The sequence below is a fragment of the Apteryx rowi genome, unplaced genomic scaffold (assembly GCF_003343035.1).
Source record: "Apteryx rowi isolate R43461 unplaced genomic scaffold, aptRow1 scaffold_150, whole genome shotgun sequence".
NCBI lineage: Eukaryota > Metazoa > Chordata > Aves > Apterygiformes > Apterygidae > Apteryx > Apteryx rowi.
The window spans coordinates 1,224,896-1,238,974 of record NW_020447753.1 but is presented as its reverse complement, the minus strand read 5'-3'; the positions used below and the strand labels follow the sequence as shown (position 1 = coordinate 1,238,974).

The 14,079-nt window shown below is 35.6% G+C and overlaps 1 protein-coding gene across 3 annotated transcripts in view; it reads left to right on the top strand.

Moving 5' to 3' along the window:
- The window catches only part of VWA8 (von Willebrand factor A domain containing 8), a 197,648-nt gene that overhangs the window by 53,714 nt on the left and 129,855 nt on the right, over positions 1–14,079 (top strand). For all 3 annotated transcript variants that reach the window (XM_026058921.1, XM_026058919.1, XM_026058920.1), the window contains 3 exons: positions 2,830–2,990; positions 4,340–4,453; positions 13,725–13,893. In XM_026058921.1, the coding sequence (XP_025914706.1) occupies positions 2,830–2,990; positions 4,340–4,453; positions 13,725–13,893 (444 nt within the window). The remainder of the gene's footprint in view (positions 1–2,829; positions 2,991–4,339; positions 4,454–13,724; positions 13,894–14,079) is intronic.

The window sequence follows — 14,079 nt, the reverse complement described above, 5'->3', positions numbered from 1 at the left end:
CATTCAGTAATTGGACAATTAAGGCAATGAGAACTTTGATTCTGTAAATCTAACAGATTTCACTATTTTGGTTCAAAAAAAGTATTTTTTGATTTTTTTTTTTTTTGAGAGACCAAATTCCTCTAAATCCATTTCTAAAATTTTTCATATGTGCTTCATCATTCTTTCTGTCTGAAGTTGATTTAAGAGCTCGAACAGTGTGAAAAGGGATCTTTCTTTTATTGATTTCACAGGAGAAAATGCATTAGCCACTTTAAAAGCTTTTATACTGTGAGATAAGGATCAAATTTATCTAAACCAGGGGTTCCCAAACCTTTTTGCACTTAGATCATCTTTTAAAGTAGAAATTGTCCTATAGAACAATTGCTGTCTCATTTGTGATCTTTTACATCATTATTTTGATTTCTGATTATGTAAAATTCCATGTAGGCAAATTGTTGAAAAAGGAAAGTCATTTTAGGAAAGATTTATTTTAGTTGTCCCTTAATGCAGTTAAGCAGCACCAAACGAGAAGCAGCAGCAAGCCAGCTCATTGTGGACTGTAGTTTGGGAGCTTTTAGTTTAAGAAGTTTTAAATAAAACATTTCAGGGGAGGGAAATAGTATTTTTATAGTGATATTATAACAATTTTCCAACAACTTACTCCTCCTTCCTTTCTCCCCCCAACAAAACAATCTTAAGTACATTGCTAGTGTTTGTGTAGTGTGATGCTTGATTCTAGGATTTCTTTTTTTTTCTTTTTATGCATGACCTCGTAATTTTTCTTTACAAATTCCTTCCTATTTTTTATTTAAGAAATATTAACAAAATGTGAGTCCAAATTGGCATGAAAAGCAGGAAACAGATTTCTTCACCTTGTAATTGCCAAGAACATGATTATCACTGACAGTCATGAAAAACAGCTAGTTTGGAGGGGTTTATTGCTATGACTGCTAAAGGGAGTTCAATACACCCTTCTTGTTTTCTCTCCTGAACTTTGTGTGACTCGTCTGAAGACTTTTAATTAAAAGCTTGCTCTGTATCAGATTTTATGCCCTCTTCCTTTTTTTTTTCCTCCATATCAGAGATATTTGAGGAAATAAATGATAATAAAGTACGCTTAAAGTACAATGATTTATAAATGAAGATAAGCATTTTGTGTCATAAGGAATATAATTCTGCCATTGCTTTGCCCAAAATAAGAATAAAAAATTTTTAATTCATAGCCTCCTTATGTTCCTTTCAAAGGGAGGGATTTTTAGCATGAGAGTATTATAATATGATATCTCATAATATATAATTAAAAAATTGATGAGGAATGTAATACAGTAAATCACCGGGCAAGAACTTAGCCCTGAAACAAACCCCTTACAGAGAATGGGCAAGTATTAGGGAATGATACTTCTTTTTAATATGTCACTAAATTGAATCTGATTCAAGCATTTAAATTATGGTATAAACTTTCATTTTGTATTTCGAAAATATTTTGCGGCCAAGTACACTTCTGGGTTTATCTCCAAATAATTAACGCATGATTCTTCAGTTATTGTTAGTTTTGCAGATAGACAACACTATATATAGCACACTAGACTCCTGATCAATTAATACTAGACATTGTTTCTTTCCTGGAGAGGTGTCTTGTCAGAAGGTGTCTTAGTTGTATATTCTGTTACACAGCATTTACTTACTAGAGAATGCACACACAACTTTTGATACAAGTCACAAAAGTACTTATATTTTTCTCTGGCTTTGATAACAATGTGTATCAAGTTGGTTTTTAGACTAATTCAGTAATAAAATACTAGAAAAGATCAAACAGCATTAAAATCTAAAAGTGCAACAATAAAAATATTGGCTGTTTTTATGGATCTGAATGTGAGGCTTTAAATTATACAAATGTGGAAGCACTGAAGGAACCAGACTTTGTCCTGTTATTTTAAGGCTTTTAAGGAAATGTAGAAAGAGGAAATGATTCAGGCCATATGACGTAATGTATGCTATTTTTATTCTTTAAAGTTCAAAGGGTTTGCAGTTGTAAAAAGGACACATGCAAAAGCTGCAACTGCAACAGAAAATATTTTTCTCATCTGATTTTAGGTTAAGTTCTGTTCGCAGCACAGCCTGGGGAAGGAATTTCAACTTTCAGGTCACAAAATGGCTATTAAGGCTTTCTTTGTTGTTCTAGTGCGCACCTGCTGTAATGGAACATCTAAAATATGTATGATGGAGGATATACTAGCTTTTGCTTTTGGTTATGATTTATCCCTAAAATATTATTTTGCGATACTCTGTGTGTTTGCGATATTTTGCAAGAGGGTGGTTTTTGTGTCTTGTCGGCTCCTTTCTTACTCTGTCCTTTCTTCTATGATATTTCCACTGTATTTTCTTTTTGAGAATTAGAATGTCATACTTTTTTGTGTTGTGATCTCACTTGAAGATTAATGATGAAATCTTTGCTTTTTCAGCTTCCATCTATATAAAATGAATGACACTTGTTTATTACAGGTGTAAATTGCTTCCCCCTTCTGTACACAAAGCTGCGTACAAGTTGTCATATGCTTGCATTACATTTAAGGAAAAAAAAAGGCTTTTGTTCTAGTTTCAAAATGGCAATATTAACAAGTCTAGACCTACCAGAGAAGACTGTTTAACATTTTGTGTGTGTTGGTGTGTGTGTGTGTTGGTGTGTATTTCTAATATTCTTTGGAAAAGTAATTTAAGATTTCCTGCTAATCTGCCTTGGGTATGTTCTCAGGAAAAAACAAATGCAGTTTTGAAGAAGAAAATAGGCACTTGTAGATGAATAAGACACCGCACAAATATATTCTTCTAATGAATTGATACTTACAGGATATGACAGCTAGAGATTTGCTGCAGCAAAGGTATACTCTTCCTAATGGAGACACTGCTTGGAGACCATCGCCACTTGTTACTGCTGCCCTGGAAGGAAAGCTTGTTATTCTTGATGGCATTCATCGAATTAACCCTGGCACTCTAGCTGTACTTCAAAGGTCAGGATGTGAACACAGATAAGTTGGGTGCACATGATCTGTGTGCTGAGCGCATACATACTGAGAAATTAAGTTTCGTCTAGTGAATACAACTTTATAACTTCAAGAATACTGTAAAAATCAATCTGAACATTGAAATTTTACAAAGTATGTAACATTCAATCTTCATATACTTGAAAGCAGAAGCAATTCTTTCACGTTCTTTATAAGTCTATGCTAATATTGGACATTTCAGCTGTTTGTTAATACAGCACACGTTTTTCTTTGAATCGAAGAATAAGCCAGATTTTGCCCTTACTAAACTCATGAAACCTAAAGATAAGTAATATGTGCACAATGATTTGAAAATGAAAGATCTGTCAGAAAATGTATTCAATACTTTGAATGCATTCTGCTTCTAAATAAAGTATGTGATCATTACAGTCATATATAAAAGCATACTTCATATCCATTGCAAAAAATGCTTTCTAAACATTATTTTAATAAATGAATGCATTTGAATAAAATAAATATGTAAATAAATTTATAATAATATAAATAATGCATAATAATATAACTATATGTGCATAAATAAAATAAAATTGAATACATTAAATTGAATTCAATAAATTCAATAAAAATAAATTAAACTTTCCAAAGACACAAATGCTAATAGCAGATAGTGTGTTAATAATAATAATAATCCATACTGTCAGGTCAAATTTTTATGCTATTTCAGTTGCTTGCACCATATAATGCCTTTCATAAACTTAAAGAAATCACCAGCTTTAAAAGCAGTCTCTTGCAAAAACATTTTGTGACTACTTCTTTTATTGGATATACGCAGAGACAGAAGAGAGAATGATTCATGCCTGTTTTTCTCCTCTTAATCAGTTTAGTTTTCCCTTCTGATTTTTCTTTCAACATCATGTGTCGTATCTATCTATGTACACAGAATCAACTCCTGTATGAAAAAATAAAAGCTGGATTGGTATGTATAATAGCATTTAAGCCAACTGACATATTTTTCTTCAAGAAACAAAAGTTTAGTACTCTCTATCAGTATAACAAAATGGCTGTGTTTTGTGCCATTTATTCACACTGTACTGATAAGATGGAAATTTTTCTTCATTTTCTAATCATATCTATTTAAACAAAGTTGACTGACTTTGCACTGAAACTCTTTGCTTTTGGAAATTATTTTACCTCCACATGTGGGTGCATCTTAAATTAGTATAACTTTTTCTTCGAGTGTCCTACTATAACCTAAATTTTGACTGAGGTAGCAATTTAAAGAAGCAGTAGCTGAAATAAGTATTTTAAGAAGCAGTCAAAGGCTAGATAAAGTTTACTTTTTTTTTCCCAAACAGGCTAATTCATGACAGAGAACTGACTCTCTATGATGGCACCAGATTATTAAGGGAAGATAGGTATCAAAACTTAAAAGAAGAATTACAGGTCTCCGATGAGAAACTACAGGAAAGGTAACGTGTTAGTTGCAGATACTGAATGCGAGCAATATTTCATCCTGTAAAGAGTTTAATCTCCTTTTTTATTACAAAAACATCTTGCCAAATGCTTTCCTCTTAAACTGATACCTTTTAATCACTAGGAGAACATGTTTTAAAAGTCAGTCTCCTCATGAGCTTTTTTCCTTTTGTGGCATGAGAAAATTATATCCGGTTTAGAGTGCTCAAACTAAAAGAAAAACATTTAATATCCTTTAACAGAAGCAGTTAGAAATTGAAAAGAAATTATAAGTACATAAAAACAGATATAAAAGTATATAATATTTAATTTTGGAACATTTTATTAGGAGCTTCTCAAAATTAAACTAAATTAAAGTTAAATATAACTTGCTACTTTCTTTTGCCTCATTAACTGGAAAGCTGGTATTTAATTTACAACTAGTATGGGGCAGGAAATCCTAAGGATGGGTTGGGACCCATTATGCTTATTCTTTTTGTTTCTTCACTTCCACTTTTCTGCTAGAAACATTCCACATATAGAAACATTTTCTAGTCCTCTGACGGCCATACTTGATACGTTGTCAAACACTGCTGACCAGTTTCAATTAATGGGAAGGGTTTTGTTGATTGTATTCCAAAACAGATACAATCTTAAGATTCAGTTATATATGAAATAAGTCCTCTGTCAGGAGCTAAACTCAGTGTAATTCTTAAGTGGCTCTAATCTTTGAATAAACAATTGAAGTTCTATGTCAGATGTCTGTGTTCACATTTGCAACGGGGGATGTGCATGTGCCTATGCTTTCAAGATGCTTTTTAGCCATATCAGTACTGGCAGAGGTACACTCGTGATGTCCACCTCTTGACATGTACCACCCTCTGTTTCACTAAATTGTCTTGCTGAATCAGATTTTTTTCTTTGACTTGCTTTATAGTCTTCCCTTTAGAAAAGCTGGGTTTCTTTTACTGCCTGATTGTTATTTCTCATTCCCTTTAGACCCAAAATACTGTATTTTTTTTAAGAACTGTATTTTAAGTCTTCAGTAGCATTTATTTTGATTCTGTAGGTATGGTGTAATCTAAACCTGCTTGAGCAGGAGGGTTGGACTAGATGATCTCCAGAGGTCCCTTCCAACCTCAGCAATTCTGTGATTCTGTAAACCTGCTGGTTGCAAATTGTATCCAGCCTGCTGAGGCCATATACCCAGCTAGATGGGCATGCCCTGTATTTGTTTTATTTGAGTAAAGAAATACATACCAAGGAAGTGTTCCATTTGCCATGATTTTAAGCCCAGACTTTGAAAAGAGAAGCAAAAAAAGGCTCCAAGGTTCCATCTTGGAGTGCATCCCAACTTTGCATTGGACTTTGTACTTTAAAACAGATCTAGTCGTTGTGCCAGCTATTTTCATCCCTGTTCCCAATGTCCATGGTCTGGTCCAAGGTGTTTTCAGGCAGAAAGGCAGTGGTTGTGCTATTTTGCTAACTGCAGGGTACCCTTTGGCTCATACCAACATACTCTATTAATCTAGACAGTTGATCAGACGTTCTTCTTCAGTACTGCCCCTTTTTCAGTGTCAAATCCCTCTCACAAGGTTAGAGGTTCACAGCTCCCTGTTTTCCTTTACTATGGCTTTTTTTGGCAGTGGACTCCCTTGTAACTGTCAGTGCCTCTTAGATCGTAAGATTCTTCCAAGCTCTGTTCTTTAATGAGTATTCTTCAGAACCATCTTCTCACTAGGTCATCTCTGTACAGAACTTTTCTCCCCTTCACTGTCTTTGGGCAAGCTTTTGGTTCCCCCGGACAATGCTTATTGTGCATTGCTGTTGATTACTTTGGAGGCCCCATTTTTGTCTTCCCTTAAGAGTGTCCTTCTTTCCTTCAGATCCCATTGTACTGCTTTTTCCTAGCCACTTTAATATTTTACAGGACGACGTTCATCGTGAATCATTAAGCCACTAAATGATCCACTTGACTGACAGCGAGATTGATTTGGGAAGCACCAGAATCAGTTAGCAGCACAGCCCATAGATAACTTTGTCAGCATCAAGTCCATGCTTAGGGAACCAGTTTTTAACCTTCAAGTTAAGCCTCCGTGTGGCATCCACATTCCATGTGTGCACCCTGTCACTCACTTGTTTCTCCCCTTTTAAAAAAAGGGGGAGGCCTTGGCTTGTCAGCACAGCAGTTTTTCTTAGCTGCCCTATTGAGGTGGAGTGCTGCTCTGCTGTGGTTTCTCTTTATTTGCCTAAGTTGCATGTTATTGGGTTATCATCCAGTTCAGTCTTTGTGGCTGGACCGGCTCAGTGGCTTCACTGAAGATTACCTCTTGACCTTGTGGACTTGTGAAAGCTGGCTTTTACCTTCAAATCCATAAATGAGGGGTGTCTGTTATCTTGGACAGGGATATGTTCCTGATTGGAACATATAGATCCTACTTGATCTGAAAAAAAACAAAACAAAGCAAAAACAAAAGAAAACAAGACAAAACAAAACCCTATGCAGGCATTCTTGCATCTGAAAGTCTGACATGACCTCATAACACTCAAGTGTGACCATTTAGCACCATCTTGTTTACTGATGAAAATTCCTGGCAATGAATAAACCAGGGTTCATTGTACTGAGAAACTCACCTAAATTCTGGGTGAAGTCTACAGTCTGGCTCTTGTTCAACTCTCTCCTGTATGGGCCTCATTCAACAGAAGCCAAAATGAAGTGGTGCAAACCTGTATCAACTTTTTTGCTTTTGGCTGCTGTCTCCTTCAGCATCAGTGGACCACTCCTCACTGCAGAGGGCACTGTTCTGGTCCTCTTCATAGTCAGCCCTTGTGAACTTGAAGGCCTTTCAGGACCTCACCCTGTTTTTAGCTCCTTAGGTATTCTGAAAACATCACTGCCTTTCAGTGGCTCCAGGACATGATGTCAATAGTTGCTCTATCACTTCTGTGCTGCAATCCCCCCTGCTACTTGTCCTTTTCAGCGCCAGTTACCTGTCACTGCAAGCTTCAGTATTTTTCAGTGTTGCAGAACAGCTATGCGGGAGCACGCTTTCTCTCCAGGCGCTTCCTCATTGAATGAGGTCTGGGTAGTGACAGCTGATTTAATCACAGTCTGAGGAAACAGGATGGTGCAAACCATCTCTCCTTTGCCTGCAGGAGATTGGTTTGTAGGGAAGGTAAGCAGAATACACTGTAGCTTGAATTTATTAGCAGGTTTGCTGAGCAGATTCTTATCTCTGAATCATGATTGGGAGATGCTTTCCATATCAATCTTGCTGTGTGTCCATGGCTTTGCCTAGTGGCCTCAGCTGTGCTTCTGATGTTAGGGCAAGACAAAAAAGAGTTTTACTTATCCTGATTTTCTGAATTTGATTAAAGTAATTCTGGTACCGTTATTCTTTATTTGTCTTGTAGAATCTATACTGTCATTCCAGTTCTGCTGAGCCTGGACCTGGGATGTGCGCTGAGTGCACATTAAGACTAGTCCTATTCCTTTCCAATAAGGGAGTTCCCTATGGAAAATAGTTTCAAGTTTCATTTGAACCAGGAAGTTAATTTGACTCTCTTTTTTTCCCTAAATCGCACTCATACAAGCTGAGGCTTCCATTCTCATTTGTATATTGGGAACAAATATGCATATTTTATATATGATATATAGAATACATATTTTACAGTTAAAAGCAACTATTTTATTGTTAAACTTTTTATTATCTACTTGATCTCATGTATTAATGTAGTTGTTATGAGAAGCAGTGTAAGAGGAAATCACATACTGATGTATATCAGTAATATAGTGGAAGTGCTTGACAGAGTTTGCAATGTCTAAGCAGTAAAGCAGGGGCAAACCTAAGTAACTGAAAATAGTCATAGACAGAGTAGATAAAAGAACAAGAGAAAAGAAAATATTTCTGAAAGACCAGAATTTGAAGGAATGATGCCAAAAGTTTCATTAGGAAATCATTAGATTAGGAGAGATCAGGTCATCTTCAGGATTTGGGGAAAAGCAATAGCTGGAGGCTGGAAGGCACCTGTGATAGACTGAGGTCTGATACCTAACTGCTATTCAGAAGAGGAACCAAGTAGATGGGTTACATGCTCAATTTCTTTTTGGGGACAGCTTTGCTGGGCAAGAGTATTGTTGATTTTAGTTATCATTTATCATAGTATAGTTTGCAGTTTCTCTCTGGAGTACTGCTTGTAATCATTCATAAGATACAAAATATCTCACTGTTGCTCTCCATTCCCTCAACTTAAAACTCACTAATGAGGTGGCTATTTGCAGCAAGATTCTTCTGCAAATTAGATAAATACAAATACCTTTTCCACAATGGAAAAAAAGAACGACTGATAACTGATGCGTTTAAGTAGACAATGTGGACTCGGTACTTAGTGATTGGAATTTTACAGCAGGATTTCTATTAAGCAAAATCTATTCCATTATAATGGAAAGGAGTACTCTCCCTAACCAGTGAGCCAAAACTTCTGTAAACATTTTTTCGTCTGTTTGTCTTCAGATTTGCACACACCTGAAGATTTTTTCCAGTTCTAAGAGGAAAATTTGAGATAGTAATAGAGAGGTTTTAGGCAATCCTTCTTCAGAAAAACAAGAAAAATTTTTACTAAGCTTTCATGCAGTCACTTCTATCTGAAAATATTTGATAATAAAATAAAGTAATGGGAATATTTTTTCACAGTTTGTTTTAGTGCCTTTATTTTTTAGCTTTTCAGGTATTCACTCGTGTGGTAGAATAGAAAGCAGAATACTGCATAACCCATCACTGAAAGAGAACTTCCAACACTGATAAATCAAGAGAGTTTTTTCTTTTTTATTAAAGGGTGGTTTTTCAGATCACACTATGATCTAAAGAAATTGCATGCCTCTGTATCAAGAATGTAAACAGTATTATACTAAAGAATGTGAACACTATGAAACCATTACACTGTTAGTAACAAGGCTGGACAAAGGGAGAGGTATTCTTTGGTGTTCAGAGTGGTCTGAAGTTTTGCAGGTTAGAAATAGTATTATTATTCTTAAATTTAGTGCAATTTCATTTAAAAGTTTGATTACCTATGTAAGAGCTGATAAAATATATTCTTATTTTAAATGATGCTAATTGTTATCATGTAGTTGCATGTTTCACTGTATATTTCACTGTATTTCCACATCTGTAGTGTCCACAAGTGTTTTTTTGAAAAGGACTTTATACTGGTGGGGGTGCAATAGCTCTGTCAGGAATGACAAATAAGAGCAGCAGGTTTGCCCTTGTGAGATTGTAGAAACTCCTTGGCCTGGTAAAAGCCTATAAGCTACATGCTAACCAGCAATTGGCACTGAATATTTTTCCTCTAGTCTTTCTTGGGCCAAATTGGCTGTGCAGTTAAGTTAGCAAATAGTCACAGTAAAAYGGAATTCAGTCATTTGAAGAAACTTAGTACTTCTGTTTATGAAATTTGGGGAGAAGAAAAAAAAAAGATGTTCCTGAGAAACTGACAGATAGTCCTTAAAGATCTTTTACATAGAAGGAAATTATAGCTGCTGATTCCTTAATCATTTAACAATTGTATGAATAATTTTCCTGAATAGGTTCAAAGATTAAGAAAAAGTGCATTCAGCCACTGATTCACAGTGCATATCCAAGAATTCTGCATAGAATTTCTTATGTAATCATTGATTACTTCACTGAGACAGAGAGTTAAAGGTGGCATACAACCTTTACAAGACAAGCAGTGAAGTGCTGGTTTGTCTTATGAAGCAGTATTTTAATGTGTTTGAATGGATATTTTGGCTTTGGGGTTTTTTTCCCCCTACACAGGAAGTCTTTGGTGTGGTGAACAGAAAAGCAGCTATTTCAGGAAAATCTAGATGTATGTATGTAATAGGATTGTTTAAAAGCTAAAAGAAGTCGTTCATAATGCTTGGGTAGTCTTAATGCCTTGCAGACAGTGGATTATTTTCCATGTGACTAAGTTGAAAGGGAACACATACAGCAGATGAGAAAAATATCAAATGTGGCAGGAAGTGAATTTTATAGGAAATAGAATTTCCAATATACTAAATTTTTAACTAGTTATATTTTCTGGCTTTTACTTTCTCTTTTTTTTTTTTTTTTTTGCAGCTTTGTGATTTTCCAGATAAAGTAATCTGTTAATGTTAGAATATTATGAAATTGAAGAAAAACAGCAAGGAAACTAGAATAGGTCATTTGTAGTCCTATTAATATAAAAATTCCCAACTCATAAAATTCTTCTTATTTTAATTTTAGTAGAATATGAGATTTATGAAATCATGTACCGGGAAGAGACAACAAAAATAGTTTGCTTTTGCAAGGTGGCCTAAGGAACGCTATTCTGCATCTTTTTTAGGAGTGGCTTCAATTGCTTAGAACAGTGTGTCAATTACTAGAAAACCTTTCCTTAAAGTTGCCCTGAATGAACTGCATTCTGGTCTTCTTTTCAAGCAAGGTGGTGGTATTCCTTGTTTGGAATTAAACACTGATGTCCAAAGAAGGACATAGATGTTACTAGCCCGTAGGTACACCACTATCTGTGTTGTTAGTAAACATTTAACAGAAAAAGGATAAAGACTTTCTGCATTAATAAACTAACACCAAATCCTTCCACTGTGTTTGAGGCTCATTAATTTAAAAAGTGCCAAGTTTTTAACAGGATAAATACTTGGCCTTCATCTGCAAAGAACAAAAGATGTCAAGGATCTCTGTTTTATAGAATGTAGCTCCACATAGAAACTCTTTTACATTCCTTTAGGGAACTGCTCTTGCAATGCTATGGAACAACTTCCTCTACAGTCACCGTGGTGGAAGCTGGGAACTTTCAGTGCTTTGCAGGATTGAGTCATTTGTGACATTTGTTTTAATAATAATTATACTTAGCTTGACATTTCCAACATTGCAAACATCAGTCCAAATAATAGGCTTTTGAAGTAGCCAAATATTTTTATTCATGTTTACAAACTGGAAACCTACAGCAGGGATGTTGTGATATGTCCCAGTCTAAAGAGAACATCAGTAACTTAAATTGATATTGCCATTTTAGTATGCCCTGACTTTGCTTCTCCTTTCCTCCCCATGCCATCCCACACTGTCCCAACCATGCCTTTTGAGTTAGGCGGTGATGTGGAGGTGATGCAAGAGAAATGTGTTTCCTTTACTAGGGAAATCTGACTGCCTCTTGTGCCCTCTTATGGTATTGTAGAAGGACCAGAATTAGTCCTTGGAATTTAGGTTGATTAATGGAGGGGGCTGTTTTTCTTATTAGTAACAGAGGGAAAGATAAGTCTGGAATTTATTTTATTTATCCTATCTAGGAAATATTTTCTTCTGTAATAAGGTTGGTTAATGTTCTCTGACCTTCTTTTATGCTTAGTGACAGTGACATTCCCATTGGTTCCTCTTTCATGTGATGTTTTCAGACATCTACTTCTATTTTTATCAATCAGAGAGTAGCTTCTAGGCTTATGACTTTCAGCTGAGAGTAAATGATGCCACCCCCTGTGTTTGCTTTGATACAAGCGGCTGTTTTCTATATTCACTCTGTTGTCTCAGAATTTTATTACTGTAACTAGCAAATCAGCCAACTACGGAGTAGATTTGGTAATTCATATTTAAGGGTCTTATTTTGTCTTCAGATTTTCTTGTTTGTACTATCATTTCCCTGTCAATTTAGCCAAGAAGAATACTTACCTCCAAATGTTCTGATGTCAAACATTGTAATTATATGCAAAATGACAAATGATAACAGGCATAACTACTAATGTAAGTTATCTAATTCCACTTCACTTGCTTTTTTTTTCCCAAATTAATGTCTGCTATTTTAATAAGAATACTGAGAAATTAATTGTCAAAAACAGGCTCTTCTTGCAAAATTTGACTGACTTTTATATCTGACTTATTACTGTCTACTTGCTTCTAGAGATAACGCCATTGTGCTGATTGATGAGTACCAATAAATTCCTAATTCAAAGAGGTGGTAGTCTTAAATAAGGCAGTCAAAAGATATGACGATGACGCCACCCAAAAGCAAGGGAGTGGGCTTCCAGTGCCCTAATAAATGCATCTAAAAGTTGTACATTTAAATCTGTGTTAGTCGCACTATGTCCTGTTACATTCAGTGGAATGAAATAGGCAGGCATCTAAAATACTGTTCTTCACCAAATCCTCCAGTGTTAGAACTAGGGGGCACTCACTAATTCTAGCAGATCAGTTCCATACGGATTAAAAAAAAAAAGAAAAGAAAAAAATAGAAGAAAGTACCTTTTACACTGTGGATAGTGAACTTTCAGAATGCATTGCCACAGGAAGTTGTGGAGGCAGATAGGATCAGGAAGTCAAAAAGGGATTAGATAAACTTGTGGGTAAATAGATACGAAAGCAAATAGGTAGGGATGTATCCTCTAACCTTGAACATGGGTTTGTGGATGCTGGGAGAGTATGAGGGGACTAGGCTGCTGATAGTGGCTAGGTTTATGTGCCTGTCCCAAATAACAGCTCCAACTGTCACCATCAGAGACATTTAGCTAGATGGAGTAGATAGGATGGACCCAGTAGGGCATTTCTTAAGTTCCTGTAAGTCAGATTAATCTGCCGTTGGAGGGGCCTGTTTCTCTCCACTGACTCTAAAATGAGCCACGGGTGACTGGCTTAGACTTTGAAGTATAACTTTTAGAGATATTATGAAGTTAGGTGCATTAATCCCACCCTAACAGTCTAGCTGATTTTCCAAAGGCCACAGAGAAAGTCAGTAACATAACTGGGAAATAAATCCATCTCTTCGTGGTAGCCAAACTGTTCTCTTTAAAATATCATCCTTCCTGTCAATCTAATTGGGTAAAAGAAGTTACTCATTACTGCAGCTCCAGCAGATCTTGTTCCCTCCCTGATTTGCCTGTTAGACATGCTGCTTTAGGTAAAGCACTTGTAAAATTCCATCAAATTAGTGAGATGTGTCCAGTTCAGACATACAAAAAAGAGTAAACAGTAGCTTTGTTGCTGGTATTTGCTCAGCTTGAGGCATGCAGGTCAAATCGCAGATGAAGAGGAGACTTGGGTGCCCTCCTAGGCATAGAAATTACAAGCAATTTATAAAATTGCAAGTCACATTATACAGTTTTTGTCAGTCTTGTTTTTTATAAGGTTGAACTGCAAATGTTCTGGGTAAACATGGTGCTATGGCTCTGTGCAATAATTTAATTCTTTCTTCAACTATTGTAAATTTAAATTCGATACCCACTGCTTAAGCCACATAATGCACTAAAAAAATTTTTTTTTGCAGGTCTATCTTTCCTATCCACCCGTCATTCAGAATAGTTGTCTTAGCAGAACCTCCTGTCATTGGAAGTACTACCCAGCAATGGTTGGGTCCAGAGTTTCTGACACTGTTTCTTTTTCATAATGTTCAATCTTTAAGCAAGAAGGAAGAAATTCAAATTATTAAAGAAATGGTAAGTACGTTCATTATTTTAGCCAATTTTGATTATTTTTTACTGAATATGATTATTTACTGTGTACAAAATATTTCATTATTGCAGGCCCTATTTCTGTGTAGCGTAAACAATTCTTCGTTTTCAAATCCTGCTTATCTTTTGATGGCATTGGTATAAATTAGCCTTCTTATGATATTAAATGAT